At 37.9% G+C, this 22538-nt stretch overlaps 1 protein-coding gene across 11 annotated transcripts in view; it reads right to left on the bottom strand.

The window, feature by feature from the left end:
* ASPH (aspartate beta-hydroxylase) overlaps positions 1–22538 on the bottom strand; it is a 117953-nt gene that overhangs the window by 4645 nt on the left and 90770 nt on the right. For all 11 annotated transcript variants that reach the window (XM_064507490.1, XM_064507481.1, XM_064507486.1 and 8 more), the window contains 5 exons: positions 22202–22291; positions 17614–17751; positions 10690–10825; positions 9736–9827; positions 5355–5488 (listed from right to left, as the gene is read on the bottom strand). In XM_064507490.1, coding sequence (XP_064363560.1) covers positions 5355–5488; positions 9736–9827; positions 10690–10825; positions 17614–17751; positions 22202–22291 — 590 coding nt within the window. The remainder of the gene's footprint in view (positions 1–5354; positions 5489–9735; positions 9828–10689; positions 10826–17613; positions 17752–22201; positions 22292–22538) is intronic.

The raw sequence follows: 22538 nt of genomic DNA, 5'->3' as shown, positions 1-22538 counted from the left end.
TTATGCCCACATGTGCCCATATACATATTCACACATTTGCAATATCTGTTATTTATATACTCTAAGGATTGGAGTCTAATAAGCAGAGAACATTCATCAGGCTCATTGGAATAATATTGGTAGTAACTAATTCTTCTCCTTCTCTAATCAAATACATATATAATGAACAATGGAAACTGAGGGACTGTGACCATCAATATGGTCTGAAAATTAATAACATTAAACCAATTTGCTTTTTCCAAAAATAAGAACAGAATTAGGCCCTGATCATGCTTTATAATTTTAGGGAATGTGAACAGTCTTATCACATAAATCCAGTCAAAATACAGAGCCTAAAGATTTTTCTTCAGAGGAAGGTTGCAGTGGCATACCGTACGCTGGGACAATTGTACCATTAAAGCTGAACTGAAAGAGTAAGTCCACATAACAAACCCCCTCTGCTTGCCAAGCACTGCTTAGGCAGAGTGGATCACTGAACTGACACAAGTACTCTGGGTGAGTATTTGCCGCTTGAAGCATTGCTACACGAAAGCCAAGTTTTGACAGTGAAATTTTTCCAAGATCTGTACTAAATACCTTTGTTAGGCACAAAAAGGGATGTATACAACTTACTCAAACTGGCTTGCTTCTGAGAAGCTCTGTTTGGAAAAATAACAAAATGACTGGATTTAAAGGCAATGACAAGAGGCAATGTATAAGAGAGGTATTAATGGCTGGAAGAATCTGTGTTCGTTTCAATTATATGAAGTGTAGAATCACAAAGTAATTTAGGTTGGAAGAAACCTCAGGAGGTCACCTGGTCCAAACCTCTGCTCAAAGCAGGGCTTCACAGTTGTGAAATGAGATCTGACTTTGAGGTTAGATCAGGTATCTCAGCTTCTTGTCAAGTTCTGAATATCTGCAAGGATGGAGTTTCCACTGTTTCTTCAGGTAATCTCTTCCAGTGTTTGACCAACCTCACTGTGAATTATTTTTTTCTTCTATGTAGATGGAATTTCCTTTGCTGTCACTTTTGTTCATTGCCTCTCAGCCTATGACTGCACATCTCCAAGAAAAGCCTCGCTCTGTCTTCTGCATAATTACCCATTATTAGTTGAAGACAACAATTAGACCCCTGCCCCCTTTGTCCTTCTTTTCTTTAGACTCCTAACCAGCTGTCTTAGCCTTTCCTCATACACCACATGCTCCAGGCCCCTAATCATCATTTTATTTTTAGTCCTCCTCTAGAGACACTCTTGTTTATCAATACCTTTCTTGTACCAGAGAGCACAAAAGTGGACTTGCTCCAGAGGCAATGTTTTGAGCGCTGAAGAGAGGGGAAAAATCACTTCCCTCAGGCTTCTTCCTATGCACTTGCTAATGCAGTCCAGTATGTGTTTAGCCTTCATCACCAGAAGAACACACTACTAACTCGTGTTCAGTTAGCTGTCCACCGGGACCCCTAGTCCTTTTCTATAAAGCTGCTTTCTAGGCAGTTATCACCCAGCCAGTACTTTTGCAAGGGGTTATTCATTCTGTTACAGGTGTAGAGCTTTGCATTTGCCTGCGCTGAACTTCATGAGGTTTTGATTGGCCCATTTCTCCAGCCTGTTGAGATCTTGATTCATAATTTTGAAAGTTTTAATGCCTGGTTAACTGCAATCTTGATACTGCAAAAATCAGTATATGATCAGCGACCATTAGTGATCAGGTCAGAACACTGTAAGAAGCCTCTGCTTTAGCCATTTGTTGCTGCCTTTGAGATGCTCAATCTCACCTACCGCAATTAGACACAGTAACTGAAGGTGTGTTCCATGGTTTGTCTATGGTAAAGCCAGGCAGTGGAATGAGCAAAGCAAATTCCTTTTGCATTGCAGCAGGCCAGAAGTATGCATCTGATTATTCATCCTGTCTCACCTGAAGGGGTAATAACTAACAGTCAGTGAGATGTTATTTCCTAAAGCCACTCTACAATGATCACTTAATAAAGTTTTTTTAACAGGATCCCTGAGGAAGCAAGGCAGTCCATGAGGATGGATCCCTTTAAAGGGAATTAGGAATTGTAAACAGTAGTGATGATAAAAAAACCCAAAGATCTTACCATCATACAGAGACATACATTTTTTAGCTCATTTCATTGAGCTCATCCACATGAAAAGAATTTTTCTTATTTCAAATGAGGGTGAAAATGAGATCCGAACTTCTAAGTATTTTTGAATATTTAACTTAACAAAAGAAAAATATTAACCATCAAAATTTATGGAGTTGTGCTGTAGTGTTCTGAAGAGAAATGGAAACACAATCTTCAAAGCATATTTTAGGCAAGAATAGACAAACCAACAAGCATAATATAGTGAAAAGGTCACACTGGCTGGCAGGTGGACATCAGCCTTAAAGGCCTGCATAATGATCCGTTAGCAGGTTTTAAGTACGATCCTGTATTTTTTCTGCAACCCTCTCAGCTTTGTGATAAACAAAGAAAAGTTTTAAGTTATACAGACTTAAGTTCCTACTACTGCACTAAAGTTACACTGGTATTATTCAAGTCAAAAGGAGTCAACCATTTTCAATGGTATAATGTGGTAAAGAATCAAGCTAACTTTGTTTTTTATTAAATCAAGTCTGAAAAGTCCTGCATTAAATATCCTGAAAATGTAGCTCAGTTAAGGAGAATAACACCTCAAATCATCCAGATGAAGTAGCTTCGGAGGTTAAAATAGGGATCTATCATTTGCATCATAATGGGATGGACTATTTTGCATAACAAAGAAAAAGTCATAAAGTTGACAGAACTATTAGCCCCTTTTGGATCAACTACAAAACCCACCATTAGAATTCAAATGAATATTTTCCAGACACCTTCATTGTTTGAAGAATACTTCACAGTGGGACCACAGGGACAATACTATTCTGGTACAGTGCTTAGCCACTTCCAGAGAGAGTCCTGTATCATCTGCACGGCTTTCATGTAACCTGCTACAGGTGGGATTTTAGACTAACTTCTGTGTAGGGTTATATCTCTGTACTTTAATTTCAAAACAGGATTACCATGTCTGACAAAGACGTTTGATTTTGATAACTAGACATTATTTACCTATCATTTTTACACATTGTACACTAGAGTTTACAGAGCTGGGAATTCATAATGGCTCAAACATGTAAACATACTGTAGCTGTACCGAATAACAGTGTGGGGTACAAACTCATACCAGCTGCAAAAAGACTCTTCTGCAAGTAAACAAATAAAACACAGTACTAGACAGCCAAGCTGCCTGCCTCTCAGAGGATGAGCTGCATAGTAAAATTGCCCCTCTAAACACCCACACTGACTACACAGAGGTAACTTAGCACAATATTCTCATTGCCTCCATTCTTTATCTTGCATATGCAGCAGCAGGACAGAAAGCCACAAAAGGATGGAGTAGAAGCTCTGACCACCAATACACTATCCTTAAAATCTGAGCCAGTTCTCATATTTAAAACGCCTAACATACTACTGCTCTGAACCATCAGGAGAGGAGCTGAAATGCTCAAGATATGATTTCTTCCTAGCATCATTTCTTTCCACAGCAACTCACCCACCTCCTCTTTCATGGGGAAGGGGATATAAAAAATCTTTTCATTTTCATTCGTAGACATACTTTGAATGCTCTCAAGGAAAATCCTGTCTTTGATTCTGAATGTATAGCTCTTGCCAAAGTCAACTAAAATTAACACATGCCAGCACAGGCCGAAGTCAGCTCTTTAATGTGAGTTTTACATTTCAAACGAGTGAGTTTGATGCATACAGAATGAGCCATATTCAGCAGCCTAGGGACTGAATTGCTCTGTCTGCATACCAGCAGCAACAGACATTTCTCCACTTTGCCCCGCCACATCCCTGCTGTTGAGGGGCTGTTGCTACCAAGGGAGGAATAGTTAATTTTCCTCATCACCATCCCTTCTGTTCAGACAAAGACAAATAAGGGTGTCAGTCATAATAATGGATGGTGAGTTGTGAGCACCTGCTCCCTTGGAAGGGGAGCAAAACCACCACTTTGTTCACACAGGTCACCGAACAGCCATCTGATGGTAATGCTTTTCAGTCACCACTGACCTGAATTCACAGTAATGACCCAAAGGGGAAAGACTCCACATCTTACTATTAGTCCTCTAAGCCCTTTAGCTACTCCTCCTTCCACTCAAACATCTACCTTTAACTTATTTTGGATATTGGGTTGGAATGCTGGAAGAAAACACGTTCATCACTACTTAGACTGTAATAGAGACTAAGTAAGACTGTGACAGATCATTAAATGAGCTATATGTTGGCAGGAGTCCTAACACCTCAGTAGTGACACCATCTTGGTTATTAACAGTTGCATATTTCTCTCCTCACAAATTCTTGCGGTTGTTTTCAAATGTTCTGAAAAAATCTTTTCTATCTATTGCAGTCATGACTGCCATTTCGTTTCTCAATATCAAATATATCTGTACAATAGTACCATGAAAAGAATTCAAATTTAAATTTTGTTGCACTCAGATGCATACAGGCAAGACACAGGATCTTCCAAAAATGCATCTCTAGATATTAAACAGCATAAGTTTCAGAAAATAAAGTCTGTAAGCAAGTAGTAATATAGATAATACTATATTTTTCTGGCTGTATTTAATAATACCATGTAAACATCTATCACATTCTAAAGTTTGGGATTTTCTTATATTTCCCAGGGGAGCATATTCCCTGACTGTAAATGTCTAGGTCATTGCATTTTGTTTTGCTTTTTGTACTGAGCAAACAGAGACAAAATGTTTTTTTAAGTCAGCATAATTTTTCCCTAAGGTGTAAGAATTCTTACTCAAAATGCACTTTAAGGTAAACTTCCTAGCAGTGTAACTCATTGGGCTAAAACCATCATATATGTAAATCAGCTTCAACTAGAATATATTTAACCGAATTATACCAAATAACACCAGCTAGGAACTAGGCCTCTGTGGAAAGATGACAATATTCTGCTGTCACAGTGGTAAAAATACAGGCATAGCTTAGTCTCAGCTTCTGCTAGATAAGCAAAGAATTCTAAGTCAAAAAATAAAAACAAATAAAGGAAGTTGGTGAGTATATTAGACTGACACTGTAAAAGTAAACACAGAAACTTCATGGACAAAAAAAAATGTCATTTCCAAGTCATAGCAGAGAAGAGCACTTTTGTTTCCAAAGATCACTTTGGCATTGTTTGGCAACTAACATTTATATGTTTGTTCAAAGAGTTAGGGTGCAAATTGCTAGTTTAATGAAACATATTGTACCTCCTTATTGGTATATGCATTCCAATCCTTTTTCAGGCTTGGGAAAGGGGGGGAGCAGGGGGAAACAAACAAAAAAACCACCTCACCTGTTCTCTTGGGCACATCGAATTCTGCAGCCTTCTTTAGGTATCACCAAGCCCAAATGCATTCTTAGTCTACAATTGGTGGGCCCTGTGTGAGGCCAGACATGAGTCCCTGGATGCATGACAGAATACTTGATCTGCAGAAAGAAACAGTGACCTTCAATAACGTTACTTTCACCAGCCTTCTGCTCAGAGCCCAGAACTTCACCTCTCACCCACGATGAGACTGAGAGTGCAACATCACTTTGTGTTAGGGTCTCAGCAACAACTGAGCTTTCTCACATCCCAAAGGCATTCAACACTACAAAAAATGTGGTGGGTGGGTGGGTGAGAGAGAGAGAGAGAGAGAGAGAGAGAGAGACAGAGACAGAGACAGAGAGACAGAGACAGAGAGAGAAAGTACACTTATCATTTTGTTTAAAACCATCAGGATTAATTTCAAACTGCAAACAATTAGCTCCTAACTACGAGCAGAAAAATATCTTCTTTTATGCTGAAAGATTTATAGATGCTCTTGTCATTTAAAGGCATGGACCATTGCTAAATTCAGCCCAAGTCCTGTGTTAGCCAAAATGACTGGCAGGTAGCCTCTCTCAGAAGACAAGGGGAATGTGAAGGCTGCAAGCAGCTTTGGCTGCAGCAGTCACGATGTGGTGAAGTCCAGGATTCTGAGAGGAGGAATCAAGAAAAAAATACTTGTGATCTTTTACGACCCCAGACTTCAGAAGAACAGGCTTCGCCTACTCAATGATCTGCCTGGAAAAGTCCGATCGAACGCTGCTGAAGAAAGGAGGGGTCCAGGAGAGCTGGTTGACTTTTAAGGATCAGCTCCTCTGAGCTCAAGAATGGTCCACCCAACAAGCAGGAAATCAAGCAAACGTGGCAGGAGGCCTGCATGGATGAACAAGGAGCTCCGGACTAAATTCAGATATAGAAAGGAACCATACAAGAGATGGAAGCAGGGATGGATAACTCAGGAGGAATATAGAGACACTGTCTGAGCATGCAGAAGATGGGGTTAGGAAAGCTAAAGCCCATCTGGAGTTGAATCTGGTGAGGGGTTGAAGGTCAACAAGAAAGGCCTTCTAGAGGTATACCAGCAGAAAATGGAAGGCTAGGGAAAACATGGGTCTGCTGCTAAATGAGACAGGGAAGCTGGTGACAAAAGACATGGAGAAGGCTGAGGTACTCAGTGCTTTTTTCACTTCAGTCTTTACTGGCAAGGCTGGCCCTCAGCAATCCCAGGCCTCTGAGGTCTGAGGGAAAATCTGCAGCAAGGAAGATTTACTATCAGTAAAGGAGGATCAGGTTAGGGAATATTTAAACAAACTGGATGTAAACAAGTCCATGGGACCTGATGGGGCACACCTGCTGATGGAACTGGCCAATGCCATTGAAAGGTCGCTCTCAATAATCATTGAAAAGTCATGGCAGTTGGGGATGGTTCCTGAGGACTAAAAGGAAGAAAGCATATGTCACTCCTATCTTCAAGGAGGAGGATCCAGGTAATCAGAGGCCAGTCAGCCTCACCTTGATCCCTGCAAAGGTGATGGCGCAAACCCTCCTGGAAACCATTTCCAAACACATGAAGGACAAGAAGGTGACTGAGAATAGTCAGCATGGATTTATGAAGGGGAAATCATGCTTGACCAGCCTTCTGCAATGAGATGACTGGCTTGGTGGGTGAAGGCAGAACAATGGATTTGTCTGTCTTGCCTTTAGTAGGGCTTTCAACACTGTCTCCTATAACACCCTCACTGACAAACAGATGACGTATGGACTAAAGTCCTCAGTAAGGTGGACTGAAAACTGGCTGAACTGCCAGGCTCAAAGGATTGTGGTCAGTAGGACAAAGTCCAGCTGGAGGCCAATCACTAGCAGTGCACCCCAGGGCTTGATACTGAGGCCAATACTGTTTAACCTCTTCATTAATGACCTGGATGATGGGACGGACTGCACCTTCAGCAAGTTTTCAGGTGGTAGAAAACTTGGAGGAGTGACTGATATACCAGATAGTTGTGCTGCCATTCAGAGGGACCTCAAAAGGTTGGAGAAATGGGCAGAGAGGAACCTCATGACATTCAACAAAAGGAAATGCTAGATCTTGCACTTGGGGAGGAACAACCCCATGCATCAGTATAAGCTAGACGCCGACCAGCTACAAAGCAACCTGCCTGAAAAATACCTGGTGCCCTTGCAGCAAAGAAGGCCAACAGCATCCTGGGCTGGTTTTAGGAAGACTATCACCACCAAATTTAGGAGGGTGATGCTTCCCCGCTACTCAGCCCTGGTGAGACCACATCTGGAGTGCTGTGTCCAGTTCTGGGCTCCTCTCTCCTTGGAGACAGTCAAAACCTGCCTGCATACTGTGCTGAGCAACCTGCTTTAGTTGACCCTGCTCTGAGCAGGGGGGCGGACTAGGTGATGTCCAGAGGTCCTTCCTAATCCCAACTATTCTGTGAGTCTGTGATTCGATGACAACCCAATGAACAGGAAGCGTGAGTATCACATGGCGGTGGTGAGAAGCATCCACAACCTCCTATCAACTGAGAAATCTGCATAGCTGGTTGGGACACGGTAACTTTGATAAATCTTGTGGTGTAAGGTGTTACTTGCTCTCCAACTACAGCAAAGTAAGCAGAAGAGAGTATCTGTCTAATGCAATTTAACCATTTTCAACATCTGAGGTTTTAGCCAAGGTGAACACAAATGTTCCATTCCGCTGTCTGTGCTACGCTGAGATGTGTTAACTTGACTCCCCTGCCAGACCCTAACACAACTCAAATAACTGCTATTGCTGGCTATGCAAGAAAGTTACTAATATCCCAGATAAATAATTTTATAATGGCAACATATCAGTATTCTGGAATGATTGATGTCATGTATGTTATTTGTCTCCATAGATCAGTCTGGATATATCTGTGAATTATATGCAAGTTTTGTACTCAAGCACTATATATAATATATCAATATTTCTGAAGTACAGCCAAGTCCTGTTATGACTGTAAAGTGAAACTCTGAAGAGTTAAGAAATGCCCAGAATTAAAACTAACTTTGCTATGTTCAGTTTGTTGCTGTTTTTAAGAAGTATGATAACATCTTTAGGTATGATCACTTGCTGTTGTTCTATACAGTCTCTCAGCTGCACTGAGTAGGTGGTTAATTATTCAATATTTCTTTCTATCTGTGTCATTTGCAAGGTGCCAAAAGCTACTTAATGTAAATCATCCAAACAGTGCCTCTACCACAGAATTCTTAATTTCCTTGTTTTTTTCCTAACTTCCTCTCCTGTTTTCTTCCATCACCTCCAAGTGCTTCAGTACATTAATGATTTTTTTTTTCTTTGAAACATTTTCTGGAGGTTAGGTGATATTTTTAATTTATTTTACCTCTAAGAATCTGAGGCATGGCTAATATAAGGCCAAAATTGTCCTACACATCCCCTAATACTAAATGTAAAACTTAAGACTTCTAGGCCATCACTTTTCAAACTATTTAATATTTTTATGTTCAAAATACATCTCTCCTGGACTACAGCTGTAGCTGTGAATATACAGTACTTCTGCAAACTGTGTCCCAGTGATAACATACAGGGTGACAAAAAATGATGACCAAAAGAGTAGCTGACAAATAGAATTGGCTTTTTGGGACAGATCCATTTTTGGCCATGGATGCCATATACGGCAGTACTTTTGGGGTCAGCTACACTGACTATGAGACCCTCTCTCATCAGTTACTATTTACTACAAATAGCTTTTACAACAAATCAATGAAACAATACCTCATTCATTCCCAGAACACTAGCCATCAGTTTCTGCACATCAAAAGTCTGATGGAAAAGATGAACACTTACACAAGGCTCTGAATTAGGATTATGCTAGCATTAAGCTGTGTTTTCCAACTTTTGCATTCTTAATTTTGTAACCTGAAAGTTATTTTATCTTATTCATTAAGGATATAATATAATAATTTATTTAAAAAAAAAAAAAGAACAATGAAAAATTCTGTCCTACAGAAACGATCTGACCATCTGCTCAAAGCAGGGTCAGTTATGAGGTCAGTCCAGGTTGCTTATGACTCTGGTTTAGTAAGTTATTTCTTATCAGTTGACCCATGGCAGCTAACCATTTACATGCTCTAGGCTCACAGCTAATGCAAAATAAAATAGCTCAACTAAAAATTCCATAGAAAGGCTTCAGCTAACATGTTTTATGACATATTTACTTAGGCTAAAACTGAGCATATTTTTACTGTGTTAACCTCATTGTGTGTCTGAGGCATCTTTAAATGTATCAAGGTAATGCATCCTTCTGCACACATTCCTCAACATCACCTGCTCCCAGCATTAGGAAATTGCAAAAAAATGAAGAAGTTTGCTAAATACCTGCCCTCTTCTGCAACCAGTAGCTTCTGGGAATCTTTCCAGTAAAGCACATGTTTTTGGAGCACCTTTACAAGCATTCTCATTTTTTCTTCCTAGTGAAAATAATTACTAGAGCATTGGTAAGTACAATAAATGAACATTCTTATGTTCTACATTTTAGAATAGTAACAAAGCTGTCAAAGAGCTAACACGAAAAGACAGATAAATATTATTATTTCCATTTTACAGATCATGAAACAGAAGTACTGATACTTAGTAATATTAGAGCATCGTGCAACATCTTTGCTTATAAATTATTTGTGGAGAAGAGCAGACTTATCATTTTCAAATATGATTTTCAAAGAATGATCATTAATCAGGCTGTATAGGAAAAGGATCAAAAACGCCATCAACAGCATATCATTTTAACATCAGATTATATTTTGATATACCTTGCTTATAATATTTTAGCTTTCAATACTCTTTAATATGCAAAGTCCTATAAGAAGTTATGGACATTCCAATAATCGGGACTCCCACTTCACAGCTCAGGGACAGAGCAGCAGGCTTATTAAAGCTCATATTCTTTTCTTCATATAATTTCTGAATTATAGTGTCTCACCTTGCTGGCAACCCAATATTAAGGATACATCTTCTCCCGCTCTCCTGTCTTCCCTCAGGCTGATCTGTGCTATGCATTACCATCTACGATTCTGGCAACCTTGCCAAGAGATGAATACCATCTCAAGGGATTCTTAGAAGTGTTTGGGGGCAACATAGTTTAGAATAAAGGATCCACGCTCACTGTTGCTGGGGTCCCAAACACTATTTTATTAGCTCCCTTCTTTCACAGATTTAAATGATAGATTCAGTGATTAAAAAAATGATTCTGGAAGAACTACATTGCTATTCCTTATTATGCAATATTAACCTGAGAGAGTGAGGTAGGGGAAGAAGAATTACCAAATGTCTTACCTTGCTGCCATAAGGTAAACTGACTCCAGTCTCCCTTTTCTCGTAGATTCTCATCTTCAGGCAAGAAGAGGCTTCTTTTTTTATCCATCACAGCAAGCCCCTCATCCCGAATGAGCTTCCAGTTTTTTTCTAAGGACTGTTGAGAGAGACATATTACTGCAGTGAGAACTCGCTGTGTTTGGATTTAGTGCCTTTTTATTTTTCCCTGCCTTTTTTTAACTTTCTAATTTAAAAGCACTAACAAAGAGTTCATCATCATTATCAAGTTTCCTTATATTCAATTTCCTTCTGGCATTTGAAGGCGGTAAAAACAACCTTCGCATCATTCTTCAAATTCAATTACATTTGTATCATAAAATTTCAATAATCTCCAACCTCTTTGCAGACTAGGCCTCACTTTAATTTGCTTTTTGATTAGCCCAAGGGCTGTTTAACAGATCATTTTATATTGCAAGCTAACAAGAGTATTGACCTTCTCAAACATAGCACACTATTACCTGGAAGCACTCCCGGGACAAGAAATCCACTAGCATAACCAGAAACTCAAAGTGTCGACAGAATGTAACAGTTGAAAGGCGATAAATGTAAACACGCCACTATAGTTGACAGTTATGATTTAACCTTCAAAAAGGTTTGCAAAGAATCACCTGCACATTCTGATCCTATTGAAAAATATCAAACATTACTTCAAGTTCCAGGGGGAGATTTATGGATATACCCATTAAAAATGTGTAAGCCACTTTGCACTTTGTGCATACCAAAATCACAAGACTGTAGATGTAAAACTTCTGTTCTTCTCTGCTGCTTTAGGACATTATATTTGTAAAGAACTTGGTATGTTAGAAAACCTCATATTCTAGCAATAAGAAGTCATTTTAATGGTACAGTAATATAAATGAAACAACCCACAGAGTAACAATGGGACTCAATAATAATGAAGTGACTTCTCTTTCCCAGCTGCTTACTTTATTCACTAAATCTTCTTTTGGATGAATAGTTCGCATTTTCCTTTGTGCTCATGAACAAAGCACTTCTGTAAGGCATTCTCAATCCATTTCATGCAGAAAATAAGCTAAGGTGTGTGTCCACACTGCCTTTTTGCATGATGTGTAACGCTGAATGAAACTCAAAAGCCTATGTTACACTGTCAGATTAGAAGATATAATCATCACCTGGTTTTAGCCTTAAAAATCTATATGGGTTATTAGCCTTCCCGTTTTCAATTAAACAGTTGCATTTTCTACTTGATCTTTTTCCATTGAAAGACAACAGCAAGTAGATCCTACAAAACAGGTTTTACCTTGATATACCATAAAAGGCTTAGAAAGTAAAGTTACTAACAGAACATGCTTTCTATAATAAAACGACTAACTCTCACTAGAAGATTTTTAGGCAGGCTGTGGTTTAGGAAAATTAGGATTAAGCTTCCAGTATTACAGTATTTTTTTTTTCTTCCTAGTGGATAGCATTATCTCTCATCAATCTGTATCAGGGGAAGAACACTTATAATTATCATTTTTCCTGATGCATTCATTCCATTCTCTCCCTCTGTTGGGTTTCCATTACACTACTTTAACAATTAACATTAAGTAGAAAAGTTTTCAACAATATCTGTGGAAAATTGACTTTTCTACATTGCAGGAAGAAAAAGCAGACTGAAAATTCCCACCTAATCATAGATAAGTACTTCACCTGCACTGGTACTGGTTTAGTGCTACCATAGCTACAAATGAAAATATCAGCTTGAGTACCTGATTTTGTACTGGCTGGGGAAGAGAAAGAAATGAATAACTTACATTTATGCAGACCTCAATTTGAAGTGATACAGATCAAAAAACTGTAAAACTGTGAAAGATATAAGTACCACCTCATCTTTATTTCCTCAAACTCCTCCCTCTCACTTGCCTGAAAAACGTAAGAAGGAGCATTTGCCCATACAGACATGAGTGCTCTGACAAGAACATACATGAAGAGCACAGAGTTGCAGGTAATAGCTTCTTTGTCACCTTTAATGCTTCAGAAGTGACACAGGCTGAAAGGCGACTTGTGAAGTTGCATGTTTCTCCTTTCCTTTTAAGGAAAGGCTCTTTTAAGGCTCTTTCCCTACCATGTTGGAGTCAAAGTGATTTGAATATTATTGATTTTCACCTAACTCCTCAATGGTTTTAGATATAATTGCCACTGAAATCAACAGTGCTTCCGTACTCTTGAGAATCCGGACCCTGTCCTTAAAACAAACTAATGCCTTACTGCAAATAATATGCAACTCCCCCTAAGCACAAAGGAAGTGGAGAGTTACAGGAGTTCAAACACAGCACAGACTTGATATCCCTGATTTCACACACTCTTATGCATATATTGGATGTTGAGAATGCATGATACTATTAAAATATAATGGGCTTAAGGCTCTTGATGGGCTTAAGCCTCTTGAGCCAAAAACTACAGAAAAAAGTTAAATATGCTCATGCTCCATAATACGTGGAGATTTGAGTCTCAGGTTAAAAACAGTGAATTCATACTATATTTGGTGCAATATTCTGATTTCAAGTGAAGAATCTGGTGGCAAATGAATGGCATTTGGAGCATATGTACTTATTTCCTAGCAGCTGATTCCCATAACCTGCCATATGGCTCTTTAATAGAGTTCTAATGATAATGGAAGTTTACAGTTGCTTTACATCTGGCAATACTATAGATTTTATTGGCAAAGATATTACTATATTTAAATAGGGATTTTTTAATATTGATTCAGTTTTATGTGCAACTGTATTGTATTAAAAACCTTACTCTATGATGTCAAACCGTTTTTAGGGAAAGGTGACAAATGGTGCAGGCAAATATTAATAGGGTACTACACCTCATGTGAGGTATGACTGCTGACCACACATGCATTTTAATCCATTAGACTATAAAATAAAATCATGGTGAAGGCTTGAACCCATTTCACTTTGCCACTGAAACGGAGTAGGAAAGCTGTCATGCTCTGTTGTTGATGAGACAATGTCTCAGCTGGGGAACAGTAGCCTCCAGGTGAGAGGCAGTATTTTAAACTGTTCAAAAGAGATCCCTCGCCTTCATTCGGTCACTCACAGTGTTTATACATCAGCATCACGACAACAGTGCATGCTTAATAGCTTTGCTCTTTTCAGCACAAGGCTCCTCCTAAAGTGTTCAGGTACACTTTAAGACATTTCAATTACACACAGATTTCAACTTAATTTCTCCATTAAATTTGAATGTTTAGCGTTTTTTAGCTAAACCATTGAGCCCTAGCTGTCACTCTACAGCAAACCTTATGGATATGTGTGGTTGTCAGTACTTTCATTTTCTTTCTGTGATTTTCTTGCTGTGCTTGAAACTTTTAATTAATAAAATCTAAGTCTTCAGAGAAAACTGACAATGCAAGACCTACTTTAATCAAACAGCTATTCACTGTAGTGCATTGTTGGCAAAGCGTCATCTGGATCCCTTCCAAAAGTTGAAGATGCAACATGCAGAAAGGACACAGTTACCTAGGTCACCATGTATGTATTCATTTCAGACTGGTGAAAATGTTTGTTTTATACTGGGCACTAGATCAGAAAAAATAATACTTTACTGAGGTTCTACAAAAGATAACAGAGATGATGCAGTGAATCACTAAGATTGGCAGAGGAAAACTAATTGCACCAAGGGAAGGGGATAGGTGTTCAAAGATAAGAGTAGCTGAGCTCAAACAAGAAAGAGTTTTTTGAATCTCCGGATCCAAAGCCCTCAAATACTGTAGATTAGACACATTAACAGCACGCTTGACATGAGTCACTTAACACACTCTTCCGAAGCTGAAGGTTTATATTTTCTGCTCCCTGAGAAATCAGGTGCTCTTTCCCATTCTTTCAAGGAAACTACAAAACTTCAGCAGCAGCTAGAGAGAAAAAAAGACCCACTTTCCATAAGCATGCAAATGCTATTGAGGATTTACCAGCATCATACACCCACTTTTAAAACGTTATTGATATAGTCTCACAGTCTTTTTTTAAATTTTTTTGGACATTACCATAGTAGGTATAGTGAAGTAAAAAAGTATGAGATTTGTCTTCTTTAGATTTGCCAATCAAGCAGTTAAACATCACGCCTAAATTACTTGTCTAGGCCTTTTTTTTTTTCTTTTTTCTTTTTTTTTTTTTTAAGTAAAGAGTAGGAAAAATAATACCAGAAAGGAAGACATGCCATCCTAAGATAGTTATCTATCCTAACATATGAGCGATGAAACACCCTCTGGAAATAACTTTTTTTTAATTGGCATATAACCTAGACAACTAGCACGGATAATATGCCTCACTGTTTTATGACTACAGTTAGGTGAATAGAATCCCCCTCAGAAGAACTTTATTAGATTGGGAGTACTGAAAAAAAATTTTTTTTTCTTCAGGTTTCTACCTAGAAAAAGCAAGTCACTGTTCAAATTCATATATCCATCTCCAGAAACAAGAAAACACATGACCATTTACAACAAAATTAAGTTAGGTCTGTGCTATAACATGTCACTGTTTGGAACATGGCTGACTGCAGCTGTGTTAGGGAATACAATGAACAAAAATATAGTTGTCAGAGTATGTGAGGGAATCTGGATTTAGCATTGTTTTAGTTTAGAATAAATCCTCAGTAAGCATTGTTAAGCTACCAAGATACTGAAAATAATTTGTGCACATTTAACAATAAGGGGTAAAAGACAGACAAAGAGGGTCAGAGCCTCCACTGCTTCATTCTTCACACAGCCATTTCAATGTCAAATTCTATCAATCTGATTTGGTAGCATTTCCCACACATTCTGTACAGATGTTAGATGTATATATTGAGATAAAGCAGTAAAAAATAACTGCAGATTGGTTTTTGCTCTGTGGAATGGGGAAATAACCTTTTTTAACCAAAATATGTACAGAAGTCAGAATATTACGGAAATTAATAAAACAGATGTCTTCAATGGCTTTGTTGCCACTCTCTGGAGAATGTTACCTCAAATTTTGCTTGCAGCATACTACGTTATTAGAATCAAGCTTTATTTCTTTCAAAGATTCAAATACTGTTTTGAGTCATGGGGGAAACACAGCAACACAAATATTCTTCTTCTGATCCATTTAACTTATATTTTGGATTTATACTTTCAACTGTGAAGGTTACTCTGAAGATTGTAAAACTTAATGGCTCCAAATTATAATACACATATAAATAAATCAGCAGCCTCAATATGGCCCAGGCTCAGGGACATACCTATTACCAATAAAACAGCTAAAAATTAAAATATCACAACATCTCTCAGCACAATGGAGGAAAGAAGCTTAGAAGTACTGTGCAGCAGTTTCAGTTTTATTTTCCAAATCCTTATTTTGATATATTCAATAGCAAACATTAAAGAAATAGTTATTTTATATGCCAGAGTGGTAAGACTATACATGCATAGTAAAGACAGCTTGAATGTAAGGCAGAAGCAGGCACACATTAGGGGTTCTGCCCAGAGAATGGGAGTAGGAAGCATCAACGAAGCATGAGGACAGCCTGGAAGAGGGATGGAGCTGGACTCTGGAGCTCAGAGGGCAAATTTCTGTCCTTGCAGTTCTTCTGGAAGGCTCTTCTAGAAGCTATAAAGGATATTGATCCAAACCAAGGCCTCCGTACATGGTCTGATCCAACTGAAAAAATTTCCTCAAGGTGGAGCCTTGGCCATTTTATAACAGGAAATCTATTTTTTTCAGCATTCAAACCTGACTGTTCCCTCACAACAAGGATGAAGTTACCTTCTGTGAGTAAGAGATTTGAATGGTTTACATGTAAGGGCTCTAAAATGTCACTACCCATAGCTCTGAAATGTCACTACCATGATACATATTCCCTCCTTTTTGTGGGCAAAAGTACAAAAAGAAGTTATTGGTCTCTTCTTTACAGCAGGCAGTATCTACCCTTACACATATCTCAAGAACGCTTCTAATACATGTACATCTCAATTTTTTCTCAAATGCTAGTCCATAAAGTTAATAGTTTTTTTCTATGACTCAGATTACAGTGGAGAATCACCCTTTAATCTAAATTTCCTACCTTTATTCGTGCTGCCATCAAAACCATGAAAGGAACTAATCTTCCTTTTTTAAATTTAATTTCTCTAAAAAAAAATCAGTCTTTCATGGTAGGTTATAACATATGTAACGACGTACAGTGCAACAACCACTCTGAATGAACATGTCTCTTGTCAATAAGTGTTCATATTTTTAATTATTTGTGCAGAAGAATTCTGCTAAACCACATATCAATAATCAAAATTTACACAAAAAAGGTACTTCTCTCACTTTTTTAAAGGAATTAGTAAAGATCTGCTTAGGGATTTCTGGCTTTTTAAAGTAAAAAAGTCTTGCACAATTTTGGAGCATAAATTATTACTATAAATAATAACCAACATATATCTTGCATTAAATAAAAAAAAACTTTGAAGAACTACAATGTCGTTCTCTTTTGCTCAGTTTGTCACTGGGAATCTAAATCTATTTCTCTTATGCAATGAAAAGCTCCCAAAGAAGTCACTGAGTATTATACAAAGAATGAAGGACACATCCTTTCCTGACTAACTAAAAATTCACAATGGGTGTCCCAGCCATCACAAGGGTTTTGTTGTCATTTTTTTACTCGAGACACTACAGTTCTCTGCCATGTGAATTTTGTATTTATGTGCTCCCATCCTCAATTTTTAAAACACCTTGAGATGATCTTCCTTATCTTATTTAAGTATCTTAGTTAACTGTTATGCTCAGTCTAGGTTTAGTGTCTGTACTCTCTTACCGTGATTCATACCTTAAAGGGATTACTCAGCATTTTCTCTGCTTAAGATCTTAGATTATAGTTGTCATTAAAAAAAAAAAAAAAAAAAAACAGAATAAAATGAAATAAACTCCTCACCTTCACCAGTTCTGTATAACCGGTTTCCCTTGCTGTCCACCAAGGTTGAGCTTTCAGTCCCTTGACATTGTAGAGGGAGCGCTGCCACACAGATGCGAAGTGACCTCTTTGGTATCCAAGTTCATACCATTTGTATGCCTAAAAGATTGCAGTTTTTACTAACCAAACTCATATCAGTCAAATGTCAGTAGAAAAAAGTAGCCTACACTCCTTTGGTAAAGGAACAGGCCCTTTGGATGCAGTGATATTCTCCTAATACAGTATAATAATAAACTCCTTAAGAAAAATAAAAAAAAAAGCAATCATAAAATAGATTAGACAAAGTCAGCCAAGGCTTTCTATCCCCATATCAACAAAAGAGGATAATTCCCTCAGAATCATTCACATGAAAAACTGGTCCATAATCCAGGCTCTACCCTAGGACTCAGGAGATCCAATCCTGTGTAATCTTGGTCAGACTTATTTTCTCTGTGCTTCAATTCTCTATGCATGAATTGAAGCTGACTGCCTTCTGCTGCCAAAAAAAATGCTGAGATGATGAAAACACAGTGTGGACTTTGTGGATCTAAATTCTTGCATTATTACCTCAAATATTTTTTTTCACATCAGAACTGAGCTGATGATACCAATTTTTTTGTCCCTCCCCTTTATTTAATGTGATAAGAGAAGCCTCATGAGATTGGAGGTACTGGCCAGAAACACTGCTTGTTTCTTCTCCCCTTCCACAACATGTTTGACCATTGTATGCCAGCAGCAAAGTGAGGTTCTGCGAAGGAAGAAAATGGGATGCTTGGGAAGAAGAGGCTCAGCAGGTGCAACACTGTAATGATCCATAAACAGAGAAAGCTACATACAGCTGCCACTTTCCTGTTCAGTGTTGCTGTTGTAGCTGCAATATTTTATACATCACCAAAAAAAAGGATCTGACGGGGCTGCTAAGTAGGGACATATGGAGATAAGAAATCCAGAGCAGAGGGAGAGAAGCAGGCAGCAATTGCCTTAAACAGAAATCATCCAAAAACCTGGACACATCCACAGAGCTCCTCCCTGGCTACACCACTCCAAACTCCCTCCCAACCTAACCTGCAACCTTTCCAATAAGCCTTCACCTCAGCCTCAGGCATCCAAACTCTGACCACATTCGCACACTTCTTCACCCAACCCAGTTTATTCTTATCTCACTCTACATAAAACAGCCTATAATTTCGTCCTTGTGCTTACATTTAATACTCCCCACAACTTACTATTGGCTACCATCCCTGCTGTACCCACCTCCTTGCCAAGTTCTCCTGACAAAACAGAAAGCCCCACCTCTCCTTCTGGCACTGGTACTGAAAATCTGGACTAGGTGGCAATCGTGAAATATCGTCCCCAGTAGCCTTCTGGTATGATACTTCCCCTGCCATGACTGTAGCCAATTTTTATTGTCATTTGTATTTTGAAGAGAGTCCTTTCCCTTGTTCTAACTAACTAATGGCATATGACCATTAATCCGACCACATTTGATTTAAAGGCTGAAACTAAAGGCTTATTGCAACAGAAACACAAGTCTAGCTCTTAAGCTAAAGAAGAAACACTTTATATAAGGGAGCTAATAGAAAGCAAAACATATAACAAAACAAACATATCTCTAGGAGAAGGCATTCTTGTAGTATATTACTTATGTTCACTATGCAGCCAGCAAAGTAGAAGGAAAAATGAAACTTTTTTCAATACAAATCAACCATGGGGACAGCACGTGTTTGACTCAGTCTTAGCAGTCAATCAATAAAGGAAATAAAAAGCTATTGAAAGCTCTTCAGATAATGAATTATTTCCTAAAAATTTTCAGGCGTCATCTTACATAATTACTTTGAGATCTTTCATTTCAGGTACAAGGTAAGAAATGACTGTGTGTGTTTGTGTTTTCAAAGGTAATTTTTTACATAATCTCCAATATTGTAATCAAAGATAATGTATGGAGAGTTTGTGTTTAAATTTTCTTCAAGCTTTTCAAAGACGTGGTACTCTGATCTTTACAACTCTCTCAAAGTACAAGGGAAAGGCTGCAATAAAATGTAGTCTTACAGTATTTAACTGAAGTACAGAAAAGCAGTGCAGATATACAGAATAACTGCAGACTGAATATATTAATTTTCATCTTTTGAGCACTACAAAATACAGCAATTTTCTCTGAGGAAACTTTTAAAAATCGTGTCTTTACATAAGGGTCAGAAAAGTTATGTATTACCTTTGGGTTACATACAGTGTATCATTATAGTTTGATCTTTTCTTGGTTGAGACTTTGAAATGGAAGCATTATGATTATAACATATGTTCCTCAAAATATAAGTTGTAATAGCAGTGGGCTACCAGTAGATTGTTCATGCTTATTGCCTGCGTTCATTTGCAGTATGTCTGGAGTTAGCCCAAATGATAAGGGGAATGAATTCTTTCAGCCACTATCCGATGACTATGAATGTTGCAGCTCTTCATGATCCATTGGCAACAGTTAAGATGTATAATATTGTTAATCCTTATTTATTAAAAGAATTGTACGGAGGTTGCATGAGGTTGCCCTGGACAGCATGAGGTAGGGACAAGTTTCCTGGCACATCCTTTCCAGTCCTGAATTTCTATTAGAAACCTCTCCTTTCACAAGGAGATCTTGGCAATGGAAAGACTAAATAATGACCACTGTACTATCCAAGCCAGCTACAACAATATATATTCTTTTCAAGAAATAAATTGTCTGATAGTTTATATATTCCATGTGAACAGCATTTTGTTTATTCTATAATGCTTTTCACTGCTTTTCTGTTTTTCAGCAGTTTGGCATTTTATTGAATTATTGTTGGAAAGGACATATTCAACACTATTTCCCTACAATTTACCAAGATCACATTTTTAATTCCTAATTTAGCTCTAATAGATGAATATCTACCTTCGATGAACCTTCAGTGATAGCAATTTCACATGTTCCTTAAATATTGATCTGTCTCCTTGATTAAATCTTGAAGTTCAGCAAGTCAAGCAAGGTCAGTAAGAAAAATTTAGCTTAACAGTGGACTTTCCACAGATAAATTTAACATTCTCTTCTATCTCAACAAGTTCACTTGTCATTGATTAAAGCTTTTTTCCTACAGATTTGACCATTAGCTCCATAAACATTAACACATAATTATCCTGGGGATTTGGGATGGTATACGTTAATTACGTCTGTGTGGTATCTTTAGCCACACATTGTCATGGGATGCTCTAGGCTTAAGTCATTCAACCCAAGGAAGTGTAAAGGGATTTTCTTTTCTGTTTTCTGCTGCGAGACAGACAGACAGACATACACAGACAGAATGTGTGTGTGTTTGTATATGTGTGTGCATGCATGCATACAGGGGTGTATAAGTGTAAAATGAAGCCAACTAATTCTCACTTGTAAATGAATGCGAAAAAAAAAACCCTTTGGAAGAACACTTTATTGTACTTTCAGAGACGATAACACAACTTTTTATCACATTTCAAAGCTCCAGCCCTACTGTATATGTAAAGTATTGTAACAACAGTTACATATTTTTTATAAAGTAAATTAAGATCTGATCTGATGAACTAGTCTAAAGAAAGATCCTAAACATATGCTTTATTATAGTCCACTGGTCTATTTTTTACATTTGAGAACTGCCTACCGACTGGACCAAGATATTCGAGAGGTCAGCACTCCCTACAGTATTTTAACTATCAGTATTTCATATGTATTACTATATAACTGATTAGAAAGTAATGACTTCATATCTCTCTCCACTATGCTTGCGTATTCTTTCTTCCACATTTGCCACCTGGGAACCTTTTTTAAATTGATACCTATAGTAAAATTGATTATCAATAATATGTTTCAGTTTATATTTAGCTCCCGCTCATTACAGTAGGGCTAATTCACACATTTAAGTTTGGCTTTACTAAATTAACAGATTAGAAACTCTTATGGCTTCCAGTGGCATGTATTTGTGTTTGCTGGGTATGCAACAAATTTGTTGTAGAAATTTCTGCTTTTCTGATCTGTTTGATAATTTAACGCATGAACAAGTACAGTAACTCAGGCCACACATTCCGTTTTCTCATGGTCTTCTTGTATGACATACTCATTGGTGCTGCAAAGTCACTTTGGGAAAGAAGTGAGGTTTACAAAACAGTGTTATACAACAGCTATAAGAGAACATTCATATAAAGTCATATTTATATCACTGTATTTTTGCTCTGGTCGGAAAGATCTTTATGGAAAGTGGTAGGAGTGGGAAATAGATTCTAAAAAAGACCTTCGATGAATTTTTGAATTTTCTTGGTCTGTTGGTTCATACTGCCCCATGTAAACTTAATAAGTTTTGGGTAGTTTCAGGGTAGAATGAAGGGTGTTAGGAGATTGCATCATCAGGCAAATGGCAGATTTTTTGCTGGTCGTGTCCCTTATTTTGAGCTCTATACACATTTTCAACATTAACATTTCACCATTAATATTTCAACATTCAACATTTTCAACTTTTAAGCCCATGCTTAAAAGTTTTGCTGATTATGCAGTCCCTCAAGGGTTTAAACTTTAAAGGATGCGTTAAACATGTACCTCTTTGTCTCCTATCCTCTGCAAGGCATCACCTAGATGAAAATAAAAGCGTCCATCATTTGTGCCAGGGTCACCAGACTCTAGTCCTTCCTAAAGAAAGGATAAGAGGAAATTCAATATAACTTTTAAAAAGAGTTCATTTGATTGCTGTAAATAAGCTGCCAATTCTATGTAAGAGACGAGCTATGAAACTGGCTATGAAATATAACTACCATGGTAACCTGGAACTTAGGTTGAATGGATAGAATACTTCAGTCAAAAAGCCCTTGAGAAATGTTATCTTTTTTCAAATCCCATAGCCTCTCACTGCAAGACAGGTATGTATGCAGTGGTGGAC

The sequence above is a fragment of the Dromaius novaehollandiae genome, chromosome 2 (assembly GCF_036370855.1).
Source record: "Dromaius novaehollandiae isolate bDroNov1 chromosome 2, bDroNov1.hap1, whole genome shotgun sequence".
Classification (NCBI taxonomy): domain Eukaryota; kingdom Metazoa; phylum Chordata; class Aves; order Casuariiformes; family Dromaiidae; genus Dromaius; species Dromaius novaehollandiae.
This window is presented reverse-complemented; position numbering and strand designations above follow the sequence as displayed.